The sequence below is a fragment of the Halichondria panicea genome, chromosome 2 (assembly GCF_963675165.1).
Source record: "Halichondria panicea chromosome 2, odHalPani1.1, whole genome shotgun sequence".
In the NCBI taxonomy this organism is placed as follows: domain Eukaryota; kingdom Metazoa; phylum Porifera; class Demospongiae; order Suberitida; family Halichondriidae; genus Halichondria; species Halichondria panicea.
In genome coordinates this window covers 5376307-5402612 of record NC_087378.1, presented here as the reverse complement: position 1 = coordinate 5402612, position 26306 = coordinate 5376307, and the positions used below count along the sequence as shown (strand labels likewise).

General features: G+C 40.1%; 1 protein-coding gene across 1 annotated transcript in view; it reads right to left on the bottom strand.

The window, feature by feature from the left end:
• Positions 1-26306, bottom strand: part of LOC135331208 (uncharacterized) — an 84929-nt gene that overhangs the window by 8067 nt on the left and 50556 nt on the right. The window contains exons 78-135 of the mRNA XM_064526287.1: positions 25894-26064; positions 25612-25737; positions 25349-25513; positions 24873-25193; positions 24510-24745; positions 23339-23575; positions 22501-23058; positions 22164-22386; positions 21968-22087; positions 21611-21781; positions 21260-21385; positions 20998-21162; positions 20364-20684; positions 19966-20207; positions 19609-19845; positions 18797-19354; positions 18471-18696; positions 18221-18340; positions 17923-18093; positions 17644-17769; positions 17389-17553; positions 16979-17299; positions 16091-16332; positions 15728-15964; positions 13695-14243; positions 13363-13591; positions 13129-13248; positions 12727-12897; positions 12382-12507; positions 12118-12282; positions 11712-12032; positions 11297-11538; positions 10999-11235; positions 10096-10653; positions 9768-9996; positions 9550-9669; positions 9179-9349; positions 8706-8831; positions 8446-8610; positions 8037-8357; positions 7609-7844; positions 6935-7183; positions 6110-6676; positions 5558-5777; positions 5178-5412; positions 4896-5051; positions 4532-4732; positions 2568-2926; positions 2037-2390; positions 1646-1882; positions 1535-1590; positions 1284-1482; positions 1122-1229; positions 988-1062; positions 761-907; positions 438-688; positions 155-330; positions 16-101 (exon numbers count right to left, since the gene is read on the bottom strand). Coding sequence (XP_064382357.1) covers positions 16-101; positions 155-330; positions 438-688; positions 761-907; positions 988-1062; positions 1122-1229; positions 1284-1482; positions 1535-1590; positions 1646-1882; positions 2037-2390; positions 2568-2926; positions 4532-4732; positions 4896-5051; positions 5178-5412; positions 5558-5777; positions 6110-6676; positions 6935-7183; positions 7609-7844; positions 8037-8357; positions 8446-8610; positions 8706-8831; positions 9179-9349; positions 9550-9669; positions 9768-9996; positions 10096-10653; positions 10999-11235; positions 11297-11538; positions 11712-12032; positions 12118-12282; positions 12382-12507; positions 12727-12897; positions 13129-13248; positions 13363-13591; positions 13695-14243; positions 15728-15964; positions 16091-16332; positions 16979-17299; positions 17389-17553; positions 17644-17769; positions 17923-18093; positions 18221-18340; positions 18471-18696; positions 18797-19354; positions 19609-19845; positions 19966-20207; positions 20364-20684; positions 20998-21162; positions 21260-21385; positions 21611-21781; positions 21968-22087; positions 22164-22386; positions 22501-23058; positions 23339-23575; positions 24510-24745; positions 24873-25193; positions 25349-25513; positions 25612-25737; positions 25894-26064 — 13347 coding nt within the window. The remainder of the gene's footprint in view (positions 1-15; positions 102-154; positions 331-437; positions 689-760; positions 908-987; positions 1063-1121; positions 1230-1283; positions 1483-1534; positions 1591-1645; positions 1883-2036; positions 2391-2567; positions 2927-4531; positions 4733-4895; positions 5052-5177; positions 5413-5557; positions 5778-6109; positions 6677-6934; positions 7184-7608; positions 7845-8036; positions 8358-8445; positions 8611-8705; positions 8832-9178; positions 9350-9549; positions 9670-9767; positions 9997-10095; positions 10654-10998; positions 11236-11296; positions 11539-11711; positions 12033-12117; positions 12283-12381; positions 12508-12726; positions 12898-13128; positions 13249-13362; positions 13592-13694; positions 14244-15727; positions 15965-16090; positions 16333-16978; positions 17300-17388; positions 17554-17643; positions 17770-17922; positions 18094-18220; positions 18341-18470; positions 18697-18796; positions 19355-19608; positions 19846-19965; positions 20208-20363; positions 20685-20997; positions 21163-21259; positions 21386-21610; positions 21782-21967; positions 22088-22163; positions 22387-22500; positions 23059-23338; positions 23576-24509; positions 24746-24872; positions 25194-25348; positions 25514-25611; positions 25738-25893; positions 26065-26306) is intronic.

Below are 26306 nucleotides of genomic sequence, written 5' to 3'. Positions count from 1 at the left end.
ATTGCTATCGCTAACCTGTTCTTCAACTTCTTTCAGTAATACTTCTCTTTCCTCTTGAAGACTGTGCCACCTTTCTATCTCAGATTCAATAGAAGAAAAAGCTGTAAGAAATCGGTTAGTTACTAAGTAATTCAATAGGCAAGGTAGCTAATACCTGTGGTATCGATGAATGTGAAGACGGGTAACTCTTGTACTCTTTTCTCCAAATCAGCCTTCGCTCTATTGTTGATTTCTAGCTCAGTTTCCTTCTTACGTGATCTCAACATCTTCATATCGTTGTAGAAAGTGTCTTTCAATTCTTCACAAACGTCATCCTTGACCACATGCTCTCTACAAAAGGAGAGATAATAATTATACTGCAGCACTAACCCCATCACTATTTTATGTACAATTCACTAAAAAGCTATTTTGTGCAACTTTATGAATGCAAGGCATACTGTTTCATTCCAGCAATGCTACTGTCAATCAGTTTCAGCATCTGCTCTTCCAAATGAAAGTCTTGTATTTCAACAATCCTCTTCTCTAGCAGACACTGCCGTTGACGCTTTCCTCGAATCACAGATACCTCTTCTTGAGTCTTTGCTTCAGCTAGAATGCTCTCATATATCCCACCAGAAAACTCCTGGATTGATTTGGCAGTGCTCGTCTCCTTGGGACAAAACTCATGTATTGTCTGTATCATCAGTGCCTACAAGTATTAAAAAACCCACGAGGACATTAACATAGGGTGTCTGTGAGTATGCTATACTCGAATAGCTACCTTTACACCAAGCATGAAGTGGGCTATATACTGCTGTACTATAACAAGCTCTGCTTCTTTCTTCTCAAGCCCAATAGTTAAGTATAGCTCTGTTTTTTCTGACTCGTGATTTCTGTCCAAATACTCCAGTAAATCAACAGCTGTATCCTATAAGGAAAGAGGAACGTGGTTCTGAGCTCCATCTCAATTGCCATGACGAGTGACAATCATGCAGGTAATGAACTTACCATATCCCCAGTCAAGCTGGACTGCAGTTCTCCGATACTTTTACTTTGTGAATTAGTCAATTCCTCTTCTTGAGTCTGCATGCAATGGGAATCAGGATCTTTCGGTGCATGAGCACAGTATTGAATCAACTCACAATCTTGTCTGATACAGATTGATACGCTTGCTTTTGCATCTCACTTCTCATACTATCTTTTAACTGGGCTCTGAGCTCAATAACTTTAGAATCAAATCTGAGTTTAGCCTGGAAGCAAAACAAGTTATCAAACATGTAATCCAATTAGTCAGCTGCACAAACCTTACGAATATTCTCAGCCTTTAGATTACTTTTGGTCTTCAACAGATGTACCATTAATCTACTCATTGCCTTTCCTTCAACATAAAAGAATTCTCTTTCCACTTCAGCTATGTAGTCGGACTCGGCGCCTATATAGGTGCCATCTACGTCGAACCACACGTCTTTAGGTAACGCTTCCAGTAGACTTGAAAAGAGGGGTCTGATTAGAGATAAAGGTTGTTAACAATGTATTTTGTCACTTCTAATTATACCTCTTCCGTTCAGACTTGAATATCAAACATTCCTCCTCCTCTTTATCGTCTAGTAGCTGAACAAACATTAGTTACTGGTAAAATTGCAAGATGAAGTGAATGTATACTCACCACTCCAAGCAGAAGTGCTGGAAACACTGATCTTTTCAAGCGCCATTCTCGTATGTAAATGCAGCAGTGATAAATCCCAATCACTAAAGTACCTACAATAATGCCTATAATGATTCCAATAATGAGCCACAGCAGAAGAAAAGGGCCATCGATAATTTCCACTGGGATGCCGACCAAAATTTTTTGAACGCATCCTCCATTTCTGTGATTTTCATTTCTTCCATTGTATTCAGGATACTGAAAGTGAAAGTATAAAAGGGCATGACATATACACATGTTTGTATATGTAACATTTACATTAGAGTGAGGAAACATGCTATTTAAAGGGTGCATGCAAAGCAATACATATCCTGAGTTAGAAATGTCATTCCATGGCAAAGCATCACTTTACCAGCACTGCAATTGTTCCCTCCTGCTTAATGGTAGTGTACTGCAGCTCAATAGCATTGGTAATATTAAATCCATCAGGTAAATCGATGCCGATTTGAACCAGGTATTCCAAGGTAACGTTTTGGTCAAGGAGAAAACGAGGGTAAGATAGTTCGACAATCGAGTCTGCTTCATTTCGTGACTCTTCATGTAACATACTGCCATCATTGTACCCCACAGTAACGAGAGAAACTAGTTTCAGTTCAGGAGGTATAGTGTTTAAGATGTTAAGGAAGAAAGCAGGAGCTGATGAGTTCTCGGAGTGAAAAATTGAGAATGTAAATCTTGCTATTCTTGGATTCCCTTCCTCAAGCACCTGCACAAGTTACGATTATGTCTTTCTTAGTGACACAAAAGTAAAGGCTAAAATTAATTCTGACTATAATCATCGAAGCTCTTACTGCATAGACTAATTATATAGACCCACATTTGCATGTGGCTGTGATATTGTAATGAAAATTTAGACCCAATAAAAATGTGATGAGCAACATACTTCAATGTTCAAAGATGTTATCAATTCTGGTGCAACTACGTTCAGATTGATGTTCAGCGCGTCTTCAGTTTGGTTGCTTCCAGAATCCATCACATAGTTATCAATGTTTATACTGGTCAAAGAAGCATTCGTAGAGATTCCAATTGTGTAGACATTTTGAATGATATCGTTGATATCTTTAAATCCATCAGGTTGATTGTACAACACTCCTAAATTCCAGATAATGCTCAATTCGCTGGAGTTATGTAAAATGTCAAGTGTTGCATTGGCAGTGGTAACGAACGTAGTGGCACTTGGTATGGAGCTGTCAACGTTGAGTAATTGAACAGGAGGATATGTACCATCATCTGTACTAAACACTGTGTAAACAGGGAGCAACAATTGAGTGCATGAAAGAATAGTGGTATATATATATACATAGGTATGATCAGTCAATATTACATAGACTGACTCACTGCAATAAGTACTGTAATTGTCAGGGTTTAAAAAAGATCTATACTTGTATGTAAGCAGATAGAAGTTCAATGAAGGTTTCTAGCCCATCTGATAGCATTCTGATAGCTATACCTTCTTTAGCCTGCTATTGTGCTAACAAAGACTCACAGCCTGCAACAGTGCATGTGGATGACAATTATCTGAACGGAGTGAAAGCTGACAAGAGCCTATATGGACAAGTCACGCCCATAATTATAATAATTATACTAACGATTCAGATTTTCTCTCTTTTTAGGATACTCAATTTCAATTCAATTTGTGCCAATTCATTTGCACAATATTTTGCATGTCAAGATGTCAAGAAGTATATGAATAGAAAGTTTGGAATCAGATATAGATGAAAAAAGGGCTAGCTTGCTTAGCGCTATTATAGCATATACCTCAAAGTACATTTTCATTAATTCTACTATTAGCGAGGACATAATTTAGCTTTAATTACAAATTCACTAAAATTCGCTAGTACCCGTTTATAATAGTAACATTATAATAATTGGTGAAAGACTCCATCAGAAAGAAAATAACTGCTGCAACAACCACTGTCTCTCTGTCTCTAGCTAGCTAGCTCTGTGTGTGACTTTAATGGTATTATTATGCCTCGGTGCGCATGCGCAAGCGAGGTATACGGTAGTGTGTTTGTGTGTGTGTGTGGACTGCTACAGCTGCTCAAGGATCAATCAAGTGCAAGTAACAGTTTTTATAGGCTTCTAGTCATGGATTTTAATTCGTGGATTAATTTTAATTAGCAAAATAATGCTTCGTTCTCGAGTTATGCCTACTTTTGCATACATTGCAGCATTTTCAAAAGAGTGCGTAGCGAAACTTGTCCATGGAGTGTTGCTACTCTACTTAGTAGCTAGCTCTGCACTAGAATGCTAGCTATTGGTAGCTGCAACAGTGAGAAGAGAGCTGCAAGGCGCTAGGCTCTACTGACGCAGCCATTAATCTTAGGCTTGAACTGTTGGCATCAATCGTTTTTAACAACAATCATGGTCGATCATTACCCACTCTTAGAGTTTCCCTCTGTGATTCTGGATTCTGCCTGCATGCAGCAAAATTAATCAATGCACAAATGTATAATGTGTGTATAACGCTATTAGTAGCTTTATGTTATGTAGCTTTGGCACCTACCGAGGCATTAGCACCTGCAGTGCTTTCATTTGTTTATATATCATATTCATTTTCGGAAAGTTTACGGTACATTTTATACGCATGCGCTAACAGTCAGTAAATCTAGCAGGCCTCTCCTTTTCTTCATTGCAACAGAGTATGTATTTGTCATTCAATGTAGTCGTAGCTATAAATCGTCTTCATAACTGATTGATTTCATGAAGACATTGCTTATCATGCTGGTTAGACTTTATTTTGGTTATTATATAATTATAGCCACAATTCAAATGAACTCAATATCATAATTATTATTTGGCCACCCCCTGTAGATCATCTGGCTACAAGCTAGAGCGAATACTCACCTGTGTAAAATACAGGGGAAGAAACTCCATGTCGTATAAGTTTCCTGACAGAAACGTCAAATATCTCATTGATGGCAACGTCCCTACCAAAAGTAAAGGAAGAAGATGTGCTGGACAGAAAACTGGCCACTTCATTCAAGCTACTCGGTATCACATCCTCTGTATCATTAACTGTGTCTCTGTATCCAGGAATACTAATGTCTGAAGGTATCGAAAGGACAAACATCACATAAATCACATGGAATTGTGCAAGAGATACAATCTAATAAAATTATTCTAAGCCCCATCACAAAAATAATGGTACCATAGTCAGTCATCAACACCAATCTTGCAGGAATATTATAGCTTATTGATAACAACTAACTTGTGTTGGAATATTCCAGAAGAGCACTGAGGGGGACAATGAGTCCAAGTGTAGTAAATGGGGAGAAGGTGTACACAAAGGATATCAGTATCGTCTCATTCCATGGTAGCAAAGAAACATTGAAACCTCCTCCACTCTCGAGTAGAACATCTGAACCTGATTACAAACTAGGATCAAGTATATGCAAATACTATCGCTAAAGCTACACGTATAGCAATAAACAGAAAAGGAAAATCAAATTGCTTACCCATGCATGCCATTCACAGCAGAAAATTCACTTACTAAAAATTACTGTTGTCCCATTAGAAAAGTGAGCAGTTGCATTGCCAGAGAAAGTTAGCTGTGGGTCTTCAATTGGTAGTGTGATTACTAGATCATATGCATCTAGACGGAGTATAGAAACATGCTCAATTGTAGCATATGCTGGTACATCACTACCACCCTCCACTTCATATGTCTCCAAGGTGAGGTTGATTGATAGCTTTGCTGGGGGAGAAACCAGTACCTGTCCCTCGTCCTGCACATAAGTGAAGTGTGGAGTGTATAAGTCTACTATTTTGCATGGCTAGCATTTAATTCATGTCCCAGAAAACTCCAGTTGAATTATACAAAAAAATTGTCACAGTGCTGTGTAGACGAAAAGGATACATTACGCGTCTTACTATTCTTTGAAGTGAGCCATATGTTACATTCGCATCAACGGTTACTAGTTGATTTTGAACTACAGGCAGCTGAGAAGTGTATAATACTTCAATCAGTATGCCACAGTCACAGCTGCCATTGTAGCCATCTGGATCTGTTAGGGTGAGATCTTGAAATACAACAACAGCTGTCTCATTGAGAACGGTGATGAGGGGAGCTCCAACCAGGTTGAGGTTAGATCTACATGCATATATAATAAAGAAACATTACGGAAACACAGAGTCACTATGTATATGGTACAACATTGTTACTGTTAAAATAAAGGTGCAATGACCAATTTGAATGCACGCAATGCTAGACTAGATTATTGTGGAAATGGTGATTTATGCATATAGCGAGTACATCACCATCCTAATTCCACAACGCAATCAACAAAAATAGCGACTCCGGCGCTATTGTATCTAATTTTCAAGGATGATTGGTACAAACAAAAATGTTCAAGGATGATTGGTACAAACGAAAATGGACAACCTGTACATGCAGTACTATACTATATAAGTGCAAACACTCACCCAATGGACAACACACTCAACTCAGCAACATCGAGGAGCACATTGCTTGAAAAAATAGTCACAGTCATGTTTTGTACTGGTCCAACAAGTTCTGAGATGGTCACATGCCAAGTGGAAGTCTCACCAAATGTGATTACATTTCCGTTTGTAACCTGCAAACTAGTTGACACAAGTGAAAGCACCATGTTCAGGTTAGCGATGTAGACATTGCGGAAATCTTCAACAAAACCAAACACACGTTCTATTGAAGAATAGGCGTAACTAATTTCACTGTTGGCAAGAATTACTGTTCTATTGGCGGAGTTAGAAGTCACTACTACTGGTACTGAGAGAAGAATATCACTTGCAGTATTTTTTTGAAGAGAGACAAAGTGGATTGCAGTATACTCCAGACCATTCCTGTCAGAGTACTGGGTTGTTTGTTCCACCAAGTTGTTAGGAAGCAGGTCCAAGAAGGAAGGGAGGAAAGCAGTAGCATTGATGATTATCACTTCATCAGGTTGATCTGGTTGCATACTGTACGTTAGAGAAAGGTTGTACACTACAATGAATCCAATGTCCACCAGCCTGTAAAACAAAGAACAAATAATGTGTATTGTGGGAATTTTTTTAGGAAACATCTATTCATTTATAATTACAGCAGGGTATAAGTATACATACACTAGCTTGTACATGGCATGTGACCTACATATAAATGTACTCGGTTATGACCCAGGCTTTATTAAAATTAAAGACCATGCAGGCAGGCAAAGAAAGATGCACAAGACCAGCTACCAGCCTATGACATGCAAGCTCAGGTCATTCGTCACAGTTTAAGTCACTCACTTCTCTGAGACGCTTAGTTCGACAGTCAAGATTGGCTCCAGGATTACCAACCAGACATTACTACCACTGAGAGTTACTGATACACTATCGCTTGTCGAGTACGAAGTTTCAGTGAGTGCAGTGAAGTTCACTTGGTAGGCATCCTCGGGTATCATCACAGAGTAGGTTATGACGATCGTGTCCAACTCAAGCAGAGAATCGTTTTGGTCTGGTATGACAAAAATATCTCCTAGCTCTGGATAGTGATCACTGTACGGCAGTGTGTGAATTAAGCATAATTATACAAACTGTACTATCATGGATCACAGCACATACTGTATATATATAGCGCGACATTTTCTCGGGTACAAATGATTGCTATATATTTGGCTCAAGAGCCCCCAGATTAAATTTTCGCGGTTGTATTATTCGTGTTTTAAGGCCAGGAAAGCATACCCACCAAGAGCTTTGAATGTGAAATACCAGTGCGTGGGAGTTTCTCACAGTTTTAATTTTGTGTTAACTGCTCTGCCCTCGAAAAACGCGAATTGTGCACCTTACGAAAATTCCCCCACTATACAGGTTAATTGTATCCATACGATAATTATGATGCACTCACTGCACACAACCTTATCAATAATAATTTATAAGCAGCAACGTCAATTAAATATAATTATATATACAGTCACACTTACATTATCTCTACGTTACTTGAGTTGATATTACTTCCAAGAGTAACTTTATCAATTTTGATATCCAAAATGAATGTCTGATTCGTGTCCCAAGCATCAATAATGGTGGTTACGTTCCGAGTGAGTCCTTCAGGAAGAAGGAGCTCCAATGTAAGAAGCAGAGTTTCGTTAGGTGTTGGGTACTTAGTGCTGATCGTGAATGTTTGTGTCGGCACTTTGACACTCTCAGTGAAATGGACCTACAAAGGAAGTGATAAAGCAGTTTCTGTACCCAAATTAATCCACTGCATGGAGAGCATAATTATTTCAAATCAAAGATCGGCACTTTGCTGAAGCTATGTATCAGCAACCTGGTTGTTAACGTTAATTACAAATGTAATTTGCCATGCATTGACACACGCCGTTGTGAAATAAAATACGTGCACACTCACATCGAGAGGTGTGTACATCACACCAGTGTGAGGAGCTGAGAATGGGTTACTGTCGTACTGTAAGGTAGTTTCAATGGTAATGTTATTTCCAGCCACCACACCCATTGGAAGCTCTGCTGACATAACAACACTTGCAGCACAGTCAGTAGGAAGAGAGCTACAACTGAACACAGATGTATTAATCACGGAGCATGACAGTGACCCAATGAAACAAGAGGAGCCGGTAGTGTTTGCTGAGTCTATAACGAGGCTTGTAAGTGCTCCATGATCAGTAGTTATAGAGAACTGAAGATCGTAAGCCGAGGCATCGGGGAATACAACCTGCGTGTGGAAAAGTACAGGCAACAGTGGATGACTATGGAATTGTTGGTATACTAGTACAAATATGTAAAACGTTCATGAACATTACCTGATGATGTGTTTCAAGTATGAAGCTGATTAAGTCCCCTCCATCCCATGGACCAGTGGGGCCTATATCGGCTAGGATTAACTCAAGTTGTGGATGTATGAGTTGCAGTATTGTGCTATCTGGGACGAATGGCTGCTCTTCAAGGAAACAGTGCAGAATGACAGTCTAGAAAGTTAACATACAGTATATAAACACTGTGTTATAGTTTTACAGGGATAAAAATAATGATTAAGAATTCTTCCTCAAACAATCTCGCTTACCTGGTTTCGCAGATCATTGCCTGTGGTCTGAGCAAAGGCAGTGATGCTGACCACCACCTGATCATCTTCATTTATCATCCCATCCCCTCTATTGAGCACCTCTCCCAGATAAACAGTCACAGCATTCTAGATAGGAAGGAAAATACGTATAGCGGGTATAATTATTTTGAGGGTATAAAAGTTTGCGGTTTTTGCTGATTAAGTATTTACCGCGAACATTTCTACCCATGAATTTAATATCCGCATATGCATGCATGCTGCTGCCATTCCTAATTCAGAAAACCTTTCTATAATGATCTTTCCGCACCAAATTTACACCCGCTATACACGGTAGTTATACTCCATGCTCCGACTATACAAAAATCAATTAAATTTACGATCATGGTAATTTCTAGCGAACCAAAACTTAGAGCTCCTACATGTATAGTACATCAAAGACATTCAGTGTTGTTAACTAGTCTCGAGAGACTCACATTTGAGACTAGGGTAATGTGTGGTGATGATTCAGAGTCACCCACGGCCAGTACTGTGTTTTCGATGTTAGTACCGATGTGTACTACCGTCACTGTGGACACAATCATTGGGTAGTCCAGAGGTAGAGTTTGGGTCATGGTCAGGTTCAAAGTCAGGTTGGACAAGACATTCTAAGTGATAACATCATAGTACATTAAACTGCAATTTGGTGTTTTGTGTAATGTACCATGCATGCATGCACACAGGCTTTTAGATTGAATAGTTATACCCATAAGAACAATGCAATATAAAGGTGGATTCTAATTCACCAAGAAGAGAAAAGTGGAGAGTCATCAGTATTTGCATACAATAATTATGGTATCTGACTTACTTCTGGCTGTGTTATTGTAATGTTCAAAGTCATTGTTTCCCCAACCTGGAGAATACCATGCCTGGTGTCTGGATTGTTTGTACTGTAGCTTGTCTCAATGTCTGTAATCCTTGACTCCATCTATTGAGAGGAAATATACCATCTGTAACTTATGAGTTGAAAGCTAGATTTAATACGTATATACGTAAGTAGATAAAAGAATGTGTTTCAACACGCACCATACTAACTGTCGACCCGCTACCATAGTGGCTACTTGCAGTCACAAGTGCACTACGGTCACCAACATCATTGATGAGTGATGTGTGAATAAACAGGACAATCTCTGTTGAGCACTCTGAGCAGATCCCACTACCGCCACTCAGCACTGAGGTGAGATTCTGGAACACCAATTGAGCTTGGGAAGTTGTGTTATCCATGAGAACTGGTGCAACAAAGCCAAGACCTCCCCTGTAGAACACATAAAGTGCAGACTTCAGATCTAACTAATGCTCCAACAGATTGCTATCAAGATATACAAAAGAGATAAAGTATAAGATTATGACTTACCCTACACTTTGAACATCCACAAACAGAAGTTGAAGTACATCCGTGTCTACAAAAATGTCCACAATAAGATCAAACGGTGATCCAGCAATGTTTGTCAGTACCAGCTCCCAAATCACTACTTCGGAACCTTCGTTAAATGAGCTGAATGATAACCTTTCTACTTCAATTGTGGGTCTTATGAAGTACAAATCAGGGAATGTGAAATACTCTACATAGTTTGTGAATGTGAAAGGATCCACAATGAACATTACTGATCCATTCAGTTTTATCACTTGCCCATCAGGAATATTCGGTAAAAAGCGTCCTTCAAAGTGGAGCAGTTGCATGCTGGTACTGTTGACATAGCTAAGCACGGAACTATTAAGCAGCACAGAAACCTCACTTCCTGCAAAGCTCTTCATACTAACAGACAGATTGTCAAGCGTCGAATTCAAAATCGTTTCAGATGGCAACTGTAGAGAAACGTCAATAATGACATCATAGTCAGGAAAGGCACTATCCACACGCTCTATCCAAAGATCGAAGTTGATTACTTCTGTGTTCACTATCCTGGATAATCTGTGGAGAGGTCATATAATTATAGCAGAGCGAAGTAGTGTATGTCCAACGTGAGGAGAGTCAATTTAAAACATGCAGCCTCATACACGTTACGAAAGATTGGCTATACATGAGGCCTATACAATCTCTCGTATGAAATTTGTAAAACCTGCTTATGATTGTAGTATCAATGACAAAAAAGAAGGGATGCTTTACAGAATAGTATAATAATAAAGGTACACTAGTTGTATACATGACGAAATGACGTGCGGATTTCTGACTGAAATCTGCAATAAAACTAACCAGTTTTGCATACTCACATCAAAGTATCATAACAACACATTACATGACTTGTACTTTGCCTACCTTACAGAGAGTGCTTCAGTTGTTACATTGATTTCAGGTTTGACAATGATAAAGTCCAACTCATCTACCAGTTGCATCTCTCCAGAGGAAGTGTTGTACATTGTCAAGGCGAATATCGTGAAGGGAATATTTGTGGCACTTGGCACATCCAGTGTGAGCACTAATACAACAGTGTCATTGACTGAGGCAAGGTTGTCAAATGAGTTGAATATATCTCCCAAGAATGGGAGTGTAGCCCTGTAATGGAAACAAATAAGAAAAGGAGTATGCTCTATACATGTGACAGATCAAAACTTACTGGATTGCTGTGGGATGTATGACTATACTCTGCAGTGTTATTGTCAGGTTGACACCATTGGGATCTCCCGGTGGAGTGATGGTGGTATTAAAGGAAATGGAGACATCTTGAGTCTCTCCTTCAGGCACAGTTAGAGTAAGTGTGAACTCAATGGTTTGGAATGGGGCAACGTAGTTGAGAGGATGAGAGACATTCGACTCGAACACTTGTGTTGGCACTTTGACACTCTCAGTGAATTGGGCCTATAGAGGATAAAGTAGTTCCTGAACTAAAATTAATCCACTGAATACAAAGTCATGATGGGGAGCATAATTATTTCAAATTAAGTAGCCACTTTGCTGAGGCTACACATGTAAACCTTATTATATCTGCCATTCCACACACCGTTGTGAAATAGATAGACATTTACACTCACATTGAGAGGTGTGTACATCACACCAGTGTGAGGAGCTGAGAAAGGGTTACTGTCGTACTGTAAGGTAGTTTCAATGGTAATGTTATTTCCAGCCACCACAGACATTGGAAGCTCTGCTGACATAACAACACTTGCAGCACAGTCAGTAGGAAGAGAGCTACAACTGAACATAGATCTATTGATAACAGAGCATGACAGTGACCCAATGAGACAAGAGGAGCCGGTAGTGTTTGCTGAGTCAATAAAAAGGCTTGTCAGTGCTCCATGATCAGTAGTTATAGAGAACTGAAGATCGTAAGCCGAGGCACTGGGGAATACAACCTGCGTGTGGAAAAGTACAGGCAACAGTGGATGACTACGAAACTTTGGTACACCATACGAATCTGTACACATTCATATACTTTACCTGATGACGTAATTCAAACATGAAGTTGATTAAGTCCCCTCCATCCCATGGACCAGTGGGGCCTACATCGGTCAGGGTTAACTCAAGCTGTGGATGTATGAGCTGCAGTATTGTACTGTCCTGGACGAATGGCTGCTCTTCAAGGAAGCAGTGCAGAGTGACAGTCTGGAAGATGGAAGAAAGGTAACACACAGTTTACACACTGTGTTAGTTGTACAGGGATAACAGAACTCTCCCTCAAACAATACCAGTCATATCACTTACCTGGCTACGCATATCGTTGCCTGTGGTCTGAGCAAAGGCAGTGATGCTGACCACCACCTGATCATCTTCATTTATCATCCCATCCCCTCTATTGAGGACCTCTCCCAGATAAACAGTCACAGCATTCTGGACAAACGGGAAGGTGAGTAGTTAATATATACTCTATAGTAAGTAAAAATATACCCACGGTTTAGACAAAAATCAAATCACGCAAATAACGATACTTTTCATAGTAAAGTCACTGAGTTTTAAGCACCTTTTCGTAGCTATATTCAAACCTAAAGCCCCTACATGTAGTAAATCATAATACCCTTCAGTGGTGTTAACAAGCTTCAAGGGACTCACATTTGAGACTAGGGTAATGTGTGGTGATGATTCAGAGTCACCCACGGCCAGCACTGTGTTTTCAATTTTAGTACCAATGTGCACTATCGTCACTGTGGACACAATTATTGGGTAGTCCAGAGGTAGAGTTTGGGTCATGGTCAGGTTCAAAGTCAGGTTGGACGAGACATTCTAGAGTGAAAATATAATTATAGTAACAGCCACTGCAATTTTGTCTTTCGTGTAATTTATGTACATGCACAAATGGTTATTAGTTAGTTATATCCATAAGAACAATTCGATGATCCATATCTTTGTAATGTACCGATCATTGACAATTTTTTAGGGGTATTCTAATTCACCAAGAGAAAAGTAGAGCCTCATCAGTACTGCAGCATACTATAATTACGGTATCTGACTTACTTCTGGTTGTGTTATTGTAATGTTCAAAGTCATTGTTTCCCCAACCTGGAGAATACCGTGCCTGGTGTCTGGATTGTTTGTACTATAGCGTGTCTCAATGTCAGTAATCCTTGACTCGATCTATTGAGAGGAAAACACCATGCATCCATCAGCAGTTAAGACTATAAATACGCCAGGATATAAGTGCATGCCTATGAGAACAGTATATATAACAGATTGTGTTTCAATGCGCACCGTACTAACTGTCGACCCGCTCCCATAGTAGCTACTTGCAGTCACAAGTGCACTACGGTCACCAACATCATTGATGAGTGATGTGTGGATTAACAGGACAATCTCTGTTGAGCACTCTGAGCAGATCCCACTACCGCCACTCAGCACTGAGGTGAGATTCTGGAACACCAATTGAGCTTGGAAAGTTGTGTTAGCCATGAGAACTGGTGAAACAAAGCCAAGACCTCCCCTGTAGAACACATAAAGTGCAGACTAGATCTAACGCTCAAACATATTGCATGCAAGTACAAAACCAGGTGAAAATAAAATCAGAGAGTGAGCATATGACTTACCCTACACTTTGAACATCCACAAACAGAAGTTGAAGTACATCCATGTCTACATAAATGTCCACAGTAAGATCAAACGGTGATCCAGCAATGTTTGTCAGTACCAGCTCCCAAATCACTACTTTGGAATCTTCGATAAATGAGCTGAATGATAACCTTTCTACTTCAATTGTGGGTCTTACAAAGTACAAATCAGGGAATGTGAAATAGTCTGTGAATGTGTAAGGATCCACAATGAACGTAACTGATCCATTCAGTTTTATCACTTGTCCATTAGGTACATTCGGTAAGAAGTGTCCTTCAAAGTGGAGCAGTTGCATGCTGGTACTGTTGACATAGCTAAGCACAGAACGATTAAGCAGCACAGAAACCTCACTTCCTGCAACACTCTTCATACTAACAGACAGATTGTCAAGCGTCACATTAAGAATCGTTTCAGATGGCAACTCCAGAGAAACTTCAATAACGATATCATAGACAGGAAAGGTGCTATCCACACGCTCTATCCAAAGGTCAAAGTTGATCAATTCTGTGTTCACTATCCTGGATAATCTGTAGAGAGGTAATTATACAGCAGAGCGAAGTAGTGTATGTCCAACATGAGGAGAACATGCAGCCTTATATTAATTATATGCACATTATATGAACTGGGATCAGATATAGGTACACTAGCCGTATACATGTAAGGCCACTCCAAGTGATACTCTGGTTTCTGGTCCACCGCCCGCATCAGATTTTATTCTTGGATTTCTATCTCATTATTTCATGCGCAGAATGGTCTATGTGGTACAAAATAGTGTGATAATGATATTCATTTGCAAAATAATGAGTTCATAAGGTGAAATTGATAATGACATAATGAGAAAAGCCGCCCGCAAACTTCAGGACCAGAAACCAGAGTGTCACTTGGAGTGGCCTAACAATTGTGCTCAATGAAATAATGTACATGGGTTTTTACAATACTGACAACGAGTGATGCAAGTTGCGCTGTGCTCGCTATGCTCAAAAGTATCAGGTATTAATATAGAAGAGGTATATACTATAGTTTGCTTTGTGTTAGAATGATGATAATAATGAAAGCACCGCAGGTGCTGATGCCTCGGTGGATATGCCAAAGCTATATAACATATAAAGCTACTAATAGCTTAATTTTATACACATGATTAATTTGCTGCATGCAAACTCAAAGAGTGGGTAATGATCGACCACGATTGTTGTTAAAAACGATCGATGCCAATTAAAAGTTCAAGTCAAAAATTAATGGCTGCCATCAGCAGAGCCTTAATTGCAGCTCTCTTATCACTCTTGCAGCTACCAATAGCTAGCGTTCTAGTGCAGAGCTAACTACTAAGTAGAGTAGCAACACTCTGTAAACAAGTTTGGCTACGTGCTCCTCTGAAAAGGCTGCAATGGCATTCCAAGTAAGCAAAACTAGGCATAACTTGAGAACGAAGCATTATTTTGCAAATCCACGCATTAAAATCCAAGAAAACATGACTAGAAGCCTATAGAAACTCTTACTTGCACTTGATTCATCCTTGACCAGCTGTAACAGTCTACACACACACACAGACACACAAAACCACTGCCGTATATACCTCGCTTGCGCATGCGCACCGCTTCTGGCAGTACAGTGTTCGCATGCAGCTTTGCAGCTCTTTCCTGATCTTTTAGCTAACAAACAACTAGCGTTTTAGTGGGAATATAAAGTTTGTGCGAACACTCTGAAGATAATGCAACAGCCTTCACTGTGAGTAAAACTCGATAAAAATGCGTTAGTTTACAAATCCACGAATCAAAATTCAAGAGAACGTGGCTAGATGCTTATTAAAAGCTGTTACTTTTCGTCGCATTGCATCTATTGAGCAGTTACAGCTGGAACTGACACACGGACAAACAGACAGACACACACACAGTCAGCTTTACCGTATCCTTCGTGCAGCTATGCCCTCTAGGCATAATAAGCTAACCAGTTTCGCATACTCATCAAAATCACCATAACAACGCATTTGAAACCATGACTGTACTTTGCCTACCTTACAGAGAGTGCTTCAGTTGTCACATTGATGTCAGGTTGGAAAATAAAAAGATCTAACTCATCTACCAGTTGCATCTCTCCAGAGGAAGTGTTGTACATTGTCACGGCAAATATCGTGAAGGGAATATTTGAGCCACTTGGCACATCCAGTGTGAGCACTAATACAACAGTGTCATTGACTGAGGCAATGTTGTCAAATGGGTTGAAGATATTTCCCAAGAATGGGAGTGTAGTCCTGTAATTAAAACAAAAAGAAAAGGAGTATGCTCTTGTCATGAGACAGGAAATCACACTTTGGGTTGACAAGTAGCATAGGCGTACATGCAGCCATAACTAATAACTTAATAGGGTTGAAACTTACTGGCTTGCTGTGGGATGTATGACTATACTCTGCAGTGTTAGTGTAAAGTTGACACCATTGGGATCGCCTGGTGGAGTGATGGTGGTATTAAAGGAAATGGAGACATCTTGAGTCTCTCCTTCAGGCACAGTTAGAGTGAGTGTGAACTCAATGGTTTGGAATGGGGCAACGTAGTTGAGAGGATGAGAGACATTCGACTTGAACACTTGTGTCGGAACTTTGACACTCTCAGTGAAAAGGACCTACAGAGGAATATCAATCAGTTTCTACAAACCAATCCACAGAATAAAGATGGGGAGCGTCTTTCAAATCAAGCATCCCCATCAGCCTGGTTTAACCTTAATTACAAATTAACGTTGGGCCAATGGAGGGGAGAGGGGTGCATATATACCAGCCGATCTGATAATTTGAGCCAAGTTCTTAGATTACCAAAGTGGGCACGGGCCTCGCTACTGGAAGGGCAAAGTCTTCGCTACTAATAAGGAGATTAACCTCACCCAGTATATATTATACAATACTAGTGATGCACAGTGAACCCCAGGCTTTATATAGAGGTATGTATACCCCCCTGGTGGAACAAGGGAGGGAGGCAGGCAAAAGCACAGGCAATTAGCAACAGAAATAAAATGGCTACATTATATGTAGGGATAGAACCACATGGACTTGAAGACTGCCCATGCATACCTGAAATATCCAAACATTGATTGAATTTTAACCAGAATGCGCCCCTTTGCCAAACAATATACCAGTATATGTGAACAGCATTGCACCACCCTCTTTGCTCCCGTTAACCAAGTTTTATGGCCAACCATAATACACAAATTTAAATCTGCCATTAATACATGCCGCTGTGAAATATAGAATATATACATGCATGTATACACTCACGTCGAGAGGTGTGTACATCACACCAGTGTGAGGAGCTGAGAAAGGGTTACTGTCGTACTGTAAGGTAGTTTCAATGGTAATGTTATTTCCAGCCACCAAACCCATTGGAAGCTCTGCTGACATAACAACACTTGCAGCACAGTCAGTAGGAAGAGAGCTACAACTGAACATCGATGTATTGATCACAGAGCATGACAGTGACCCAATGAGACAAGATGAGTCGGTAGTGTTTGCTGAGTCTATAACGAGGCTTGTCAGTGCTCCATGATCAGTAGTTATAGAGAACTGAAGATTGTAAGCCGAGGCATCGGGGAATACAACCTGCGTGTGAAAAAGTACAGGCAACAGTGGAACTTTTGGTACACCATGGTACCAATAAAATTATATGTACACGTTCATGAACTTTATACCTGATGATGTATTTCAAGTATGAAGCTGATTAAGTCCCCTCCATCCCATGGACCAGTGGGGCCTACATCGGCCAGGGTTAACTCAAGTTGTGGATGTATGAGCTGCAGTATTGTACTGTCTTGGACAAATGACAGCTCTTCAAGGAAGCAGTGTAGAGTGACAGTCTGGAAGATAGAAGACAATATACCACACACAGTATACTATATTCGATACTATGACAGGGATAAGAATCTCCCTCAAACATATCCACTTACCTGGCTACGCAGATCGTTGCCTGTGGTCTGAGCAAAGGCAGTGATGCTGACCACCACCTGATCATCTTCATTTGTCATTCCATCCCCTCTATTGAGCACCTCTCCCAGATAAACAGTCACAGCATTCTAGAAGGGAATATACCCTTGCTTTGGAAATCACGGAAAATCGATACTTTTCATAGTTAGTTATTCGGGGCTAGTGAAGCAAAAATTACAGCCCCTACATGCATAGTACATCAAAGACCTTCAGTGTTGTTTAACAAGCCTCAAGAGACTCACATTTGAGACTAGGGTAATGTGTGGTGATGATTCAGAGTCACCCACGGCCAGTACTGTGTTTTCGATGTTAGTACCAATGTGTACTACCGTCACTGTGGACACAATCATTGGGTAGTCCAGAGGTAGAGTTTGGGTCATGGTCAGGTTCAAAGTCAGGTTAGACGAGACAGTCTAAAGCAAAAAAATTCGATGATACATAATGTACCGATTATTGAAAATTAAGTTTGGGGTATTTTAGAAGATATAAGTGGAGCCTCATCAGTACTGCAGCACACTATAATTACGGTATCTGACTTACTTCTGGTTGTGTTATTGTAATGTTCAAAGTCATTGTTTCCCCAACCTGGAGAATACCATGCCTGGTGTCTGGATTGTTTGTACTGTAGCTTGTCTCAATGTCCGTAATCTTTGACTCCATCTATTGAGAGCAAAATACCATCTGCAACTTATAATTATACTTGAAGGCTATGCCTAATATGTACACATTTAGGTTATACACGTATATTCTCTGATTGTACTATTCTCATGTACAATGTGTTTCAGCGCACCATATTAACTGTCACGCTAGCATAGTGGCTACTTGCAGTCACAAGTGCACTACGATCGCCAATATCATTGATGAGTGATGTGTGAATAAACAGGACAATCTCTGTTGAGCACTCTGAGCAGACCCCACTACCGCCACTCAGCACTGAGGTGAGATTCTGGAACACCAATTCAGCTTGGAAAGTTGTGTTAGCCATGAGAACTGGTGAAACAAAGCCAAGACCTCCCCTGTAGAACACATAAAGTGCAGACTAGATCTAACCAATGCTCCAACGTACAAATTGCTATCAATAAAGTGCAAATAAGAAGAGAGATAGTTATGACTTACCCTACACTTTGAACATCCACAAACAGAAGTTGAAGTACATCCGTGTCTACATAAATGTCCACTGTAAGATCAAACGGTGATCCAGCAATGTTTGTCAGTACCAGCTCCCAAATCACTAGTTTGGAATCTTCGATAAATGAGCTGAATGATAACCTTTTTACTTCGATTGTGGGTCTTATGAAGTACATATCAGGGAATGTGAAATACTCTACATAGTCAGTGAATGTGTAAGGATCCACAATGAACATTACTGATCCATTCAGTTTTATCACTTGTCCACTAGGTGCATTTGGTAAGAATCGTCCTTCAAAGTGGAGCAGTTGCATGCTGGTACTGTTGACATAGCTAAGCACAGAACGATTAAGCAGCACAGAAACCTCACTTCCTGCAACACTCTTCATACTAACAGACAAATTTTCAAGCGTTGAATTCAGAATAGTTTCAGGTGGCAGCTCCAGAGAAATGTCAATAACGATGTCATAGTCAGGAAAGGCACTATCCACACGCTCTATCCAAAGGTCAAAGTTGATCACTTCTGTGTTCACTATCCTGGATAATCTGTGGACAGATTATATAAGTGTAGCAGAGCGAAATATAGTGTCAATGTGAAGAGTCAATTACAAAAATTATTCGGCGTCATGAAATGGGATGTACATTTTAATTTCGATAAGTATAAGCTAGCTGCATGTACATGTAAAAATTTTGCTCAATAATGATGTACGGAATTATTAAATACTAACCAGTTTCGTATAATAAATCACCCTAACAACGCATTAAAGTCCTGAATATTACATGACTTGCACTTTGCCTACCTTACAGAGAGTGCTTCAGTTGTCACATTGATTTCAGGTTGGATAATGAAAAAATCCAATTCATCTACCAGTTGCATCTCTCCAGAGGAAGTGTTGTACATTGTCATGGCAAATATCGTAAAGGGAATACTTGAGCCACTTGGCACATCCATTGTAAGCACTAATACAACAGTGTCATTAATTGAGGCAATGTTGTCAAATGTGTTGAATATATCTCCCAAATATGGGGATGTAGTCCTGTAATGGAAACAAATAAGAAAAGTAGTCTCATCCAAAAGACAGGAATTCACACTTCGGATTCAAACAATAACCAGTAGAGTATATAGGCCTGTACAGCCACTAATAGTTGAAACTTACTGGCTTGCTGTGGGATGTATGACTATACTCTGCAGTGTTAGTGTAAAGTTGACACCATTGGGATCGCCTGGTGGAGTGATGGTGGTATTAAAGGAAATGGAGACATCTTGAGTCTCTCCTTCAGGCACAGTTAGAGTGAGTGTGAACTCAATGGTTTGGAATGGGGCAACGTAGTTGAGAGGATGAGAAACATTCGACTCGAACACTTGTGTCGGCACTTTGACACTCTCAATGAAATGGGCCTACAACAAGGATAAAGCAGTTTATGCATCACAATTAATCTAATTAATGATGGGGAGCAAGTAGCCACTTGGCTGAAGCTTATATACGTATCAGCAACCTTCGTTACAAATTTAAATCTGCCATTGATACACGCCGTTGTGAAATAAAATACTCACCTCGAGAGGTGTGTACATCACACCAGTGTGAGGAACTGAGAATGGGTTACTGTCGTACTGTAAGGTAGTTTCAATGGTAATGTTATTTCCAGCCACCACACCCATTGGAAGCTCTGCTGACATAACAACACTTGCAGCACAGTCAGTAGGAAGAGAGCTACAACTGAACATAGATGTATTAATCACAGAGCATGACAGTGACTCAATGAGACAAGAGGAGCCGGTAGTGTTTGCTGAGTCTATAACGAGGCTTGTAAGTGCTCCATGATCTGTTGTTATAGAGAACTGAAGATCGTAAGCCGAGGCATCGGGAAATGCAACCTGCGTGTGGAAAAGTACAGGCAACAGTGGATGACTATACAGAACTTTTGGTACACTAGTCAGTTCATCGAGGATTAAAAGTTGGGGGGGAGGGAGGTTTGGGTGCGTAACCACGCTGCAAAATGTTTGGCCACTCCTACATGTGTTAACCACACACCCTATTACATGCTAATGCATCACATAGGTCTAGTTACATACTATACAGTAGATGTGATGATGTCATTATTCAACAACATTTTGGGAGGAAGGCTCACCCCTACCCCCCCCCCCCTCACTAGATGAAACCCTGCCAGTGCACGTTTATGTATTTTACCTGATGATGTAATTGAAGTTTGAAGGTGATTAAGTCCCCTTCGTCTGATGGACTAGGGGGGCCTACATCGGCTAGGGTTAACTCAAGTTGTGGATGTATGAGCTGCAGTATTGTACTATCCTGGACGAATGGCTCCTCTTCGAGGAAGCAGCGCAGAGTAACAGTCTGGAAGATACAAGAAAGTTAAAACAGTTTAGAAACTGTTAGTTTTACAGGGATAAAACAATGCAGTCCCTCAAACAATCCCAGACACATCACTTACCTGGGTACGCAGATCGTTGCCTGTGGTCTGAGCAAAGGCAGTGATGCTGACCACCACCTGATCATCTTCATTCGTCATCCCATCCCCTCTATTGAGCACCTCTCCCAGATAAACAGTCACAGCATTCTAGACAGAAGGTGAGTAAGTAGTTAATACTCTAGTAAGTAAAAATATATCCATGCTTTTGACAAAATCAAATCACGCAAAATTGATATGATAACAATACTTTTCATATGAATGTCACTGAGTTATTCATAGCTATATAATTATTAGTGAAGAAAAACTTAGAGCCCCTACATGCATAGTACATCAAAGACCTTCAGTGTTGTTAACAAGCCACAAGGGACTCACATTTGAGACTAGAGTAATGTGTGGTGATGATTCAGAGTCACCCACGGCCAGTACTGTGTTTTCGATTTTAGCACCAATGTGTACTATCGTCACTGTGGACACGATCAGTGGGTAGTCCAGAGGTAGGGTTTGGGTCATGGTCAGGTTCAAAGTCAGGTTGGACAAGACATTCTAGAGTGAAAATAATCATAATACAAGACACTGCAATTTTTTCTTTCGTGTAATTTATGCACAAAAAGTTACAGATCCATAAGAACAATTTGAATATCCATATAATTGTTGTAATAAATTATATCAATCATTGGCCAGTTGTTGAGCCACGTCACCTGATTAGTAGAATTATAATAGCTGACTTACTTCTGGTTGTGTTATTGTAATGTTCAAAGTCATTGTTTCCCCAACCTGGAGAATACCGTGCCTGGTGTCTGGATTGTTTGTACTATAGCGTGTCTCAATGCCAGTATTCCTTAACTCAATCTATTTAGAGGAAAATACAATATAAAAATTATACAATTTAGTTGAATTTTCAATTTCAATGTGTATCAACACGCACCATAACTGTCTCACTAGCATAGCGACCAGTTGCATTCACAAGTGAACTACGATCACCAACTTCGTTGATGAGTACTGTATGGATTAATATGACAATCCCAGTTGAGCACGCTGAGCAGACCCCATTACTGCCATTTAGCACTGAGGTGAGATTCTGGAACACCAATTGCGCTTGGGGAGTTGTGTTAGTCATGAGAACTGGTGAAACAAAGCCAAGACCTCCCCTGTAGAACACATAAAGTGCAGAGCAGATCTAACTAATGCTCAAATAGTTATACAATATAAAATATAAAATAGGTGCGAATAAAAAGATACAGAAGAGAGAAAATAGAACTTACCCTATACTTTGAACATCCACAAACAGAATGTGAAGTACATTTGTGTCTACATCAATGTCTACTGTAAGATCAAACGGTGATCCAGCAATGTTTGTCAGTATCAGCTCCCAAATCACTACTTCAGAACCTTCGTTAAATGAGTTGAATGTTAAACTTTCCACTTCAATCGTGGGTCTTATGAAGTACAAATCAGGGAATGTGAAATACTCTACATAGTCAGTGAATGTGAAAGGATCCACAACGAACATAACTGATCCATTCAGTTTTATCACTTGTCCATTAGGTACATTCGGTAAGAAGTGTCCTTCAAAGTGGAGCAGTTGCATGCTGGTACTGTTGACATAGCTAAGCACAGAATGATTAAGCAGCACAGAAACTTCACTAACTGCAACACTCTTCATACTAACAGACAGATTATCAAGCGTCGAATTCAGAATCGTTTCAGATGGCAACTCTAGAGAAACTTCAATAACGATGTCATAGTCAGGAAAGGCACTATCCACACGCTCTATCCAAAGGTCAAAGTTGATCACTTCCGTGTTTACTATCCTGGATAATCTGTGGAGAGGTCATAATTATAGCAGAGCGAGGTACTGTATGTCCAACATGAGCAGAGTCAATTAAAACATCCAGCCTCGTGCACGTTGTGAACTGGGATGTATTTGAGCTAATTATTAGAGAGGTACAAAGCTGTATACATGTAAGATTTGGCTCAATGAAATGACGTGTGGATTTTACTATAGTAGTCTGCAATACGGTTAACAAGTTTCTTATACTCATTAACTCACTATACATTTAAATACTCACTCAGTTTGAAGATTACATGTACTTTGCCTACCTTACAGAGAGTGCTTCAGTTGTCACACTGATGTCAGGTTGGACAATGAAAAATTCCAACTCATTTACAAGTTGCATCTCTCCAGAGGAAGTGTTATACGTTGTCACAGCAAATATCGTGAAGGGAATACTTAAGCCACTTGGCACATCCAGTGTGAGCACTAATACAACAGTGTCATTGACTGAGGCAATGTTGTCAAATGGGTTGAATATATTTCCCAAGAATGGTAGTGTAGTCCTGTAATGAAACAAACAAGAAAAGAAGTATGCTCTCGTCCACGAGACAGGAATTTACGCCACTCAATTATGTTTCGAGGCGTAGCCACACGAGGAATACGGTAAAGTGTGTGTGTGTGTGTTTGTTAGTTATAGTCAGTGCATGTGTGCATTCCAGCTGTAAGTACTCAACGATTGTAAGATGTGATTACACATAACAGCTTCTATAGGCTTCAAGTAACGTTTTCTTAGATGTGGATTTTACAAAATAAAGCTTCGTTCTCAAGGTATGGCTACAGTAAAAATAGCTGCAGTCTCTTCAGAATCGTTCATATCATCATCGATATGTTTGCACAATGTTTCTATTTTAGTTAGGCTTTGCACCACAGTGCTAACTGTTTGTTAGCCAGAAAATAGCTACGAAGCTGTATACTGACTGCCTGGTAGAAGAAGCAGCAGCCATTCTAAACATTGACCTCTTGCAGATTCGCTCACAACCGTAAAAAAAGTTACAACTACCTCTGACTTTACTGCGCTTGTATAACACCTATTGCCTGGTTGGACCAGGATTATAATTATAATAGGGTAGTGTATATACTTTAGCAGTTTACATCTTACTGGCAGCAATAATCTAGTAAACACTCCATGCACGGCGAACTTGTCAAAATGGAGGTGATAATTGGGGAACGGGCAGCTGCATATACACCCAAAAAAGCCATATAATCTGCTCTAATTCTCTGATACGCTAACAATTAGCATTGAAATCATGTAAATATAATATAAGCCAACTCAGCCATATCTAAAATCCTCTGAAAAGTGCATGAATGCTAAACGACTATCTATATGCAATCTTTCAAGATCATGTCTAGCCATGCATGTTATTAAGCTCCTTTTACATATCTTCAAAGCAAAAAATATGCTTCATGGTAACACTGGGGTGCTAGGTTGAAACTTACTGGCTTGCTGTGGGATGTATGACTATACTCTGCAGTGTTAGTGTCAAGTTGACACCATTGGGATCGCCTGGTGGAGTGATGGTGGTATTAAAGGAAATGGAGACATCTTGAGTCTCTCCTTCAGGCACAGTTAGAGTAAGTGTGAACTCAATGGTTTGAAGCAGGGCAATGAGAGGATGAGAGACATTCGACTCGAACACTTGTGTCGGCACTTTGACACTCTCAATGAAATGGGCCTACACAAGGATAAAGTATCAAAATTAAATAGTGATGGGGGCCGGAACATTTTTCATATCAGCAACATAGGTGTTTAAATCTGCCATTCACACACCGTTGTGAAATAGAATAGACATTTACACTCACATCAAGAGGTGTGTACATCACACCAGTGTGAGGAGCTGAGAATGGGTTACTGTCGTACTGTAAGGTAGTTTCAATGGTAATGTTATTTCCAGCCACCACACCCATTGGAAGCTCTGCTGACATAACAACACTTGCAGCACAGTCGGTAGGAAGAGAGCTACAACTGAACATAGATGTATTGATCGCAGAGCATGACAGTGACCCAATGAGACAAGAGGAGCCAGTAGTGATTGCTGAGTCTATAACGAGGCTTGTCAGTGCTCCATGATCAGTAGTTATAGAGAACTGAAGATCGTAAGCCGAGGCACTGGGGAATGCAACCTGCGTGTGAAAAAGTACGGGCACAGTGGATTACTACAGAACTTTGGTACACCAGTACAAATCAAATATGTACACGCTCGCATAGTTTACTAGACTCGTTCCAAAGCCATTCCATTAAAGAAAATCGGCCTATGAACGAGGCTAGTATAGTATACCTGATGATGTAATTGAAGTTTGAAGGTGATTAAGTCTCCTTCATCCGATGAACCAGGGGGGCCTAAATCGGCTAGGGATAACTGAACTTGTGGATGTATGAGCTGCAGTATTGTACTATCCTGAACGAATGGCTCCTCTTCAAGGAAGCAGTACAGCGTGACAATCTGGAAGGTGGAAGAAAGTTAACACACAGTATAAAACACCATAGCGATAAAACAATTCAGAATTCTCCCTCAAACAATCCGAATCATATATCACTTACTTGGCTACGCAGATCGTTGCCTGTGGTCTGAGCAAAGGCAGTGATGCTGACCACCACCTGATCATCTTCATTCATCATCCCATCCCCTATGTTGAGCACCTCTCCCAGATAAACAGTTATAGCATTCTAAATGGAAGGTGAGCAGTTAAACTCAAGTAAGTAAAAATAATACTATATATTATGCTTTAGACAATAATCAAAATCACCAAACTTAAAGCCCCTACATAATGTAGTACATCAAGGACCTTCAGTATGTTAACAAGCTTAATTCAAGAGACTCACATTTGAGACTAGAGTAATGTGTGGTGATGATTCAGAGTCACCCACAGCCAGCACTGTGTTTTCGATATTAGTACCAATGTGTACTACCGTCACTGTGGACACAATCATTGGGTAGTCCAGAGGTAGGGTTTGGGTCATGGTCAGGTTCAAAGTCAGGTTGGACAAGATATTCTAGAGGGAAAATAATCATAGTATTTACCTAGCCACTGCAATTTTGGGTTTCGTGTAATGTACATGCATGCACACAGGGTTATATACATAGGATCTCCATAACTTTTTTAATACTGTATAGCGGATAATTTTTTAGGATAAATATTCGTTTTTTTGTGGACAAGCTGGCTACCACGAAATGTTTCACCCAAAAAATATAGGTGTCGCTTACCGAAACGCATGCAATACAGTGAAGGCAACGA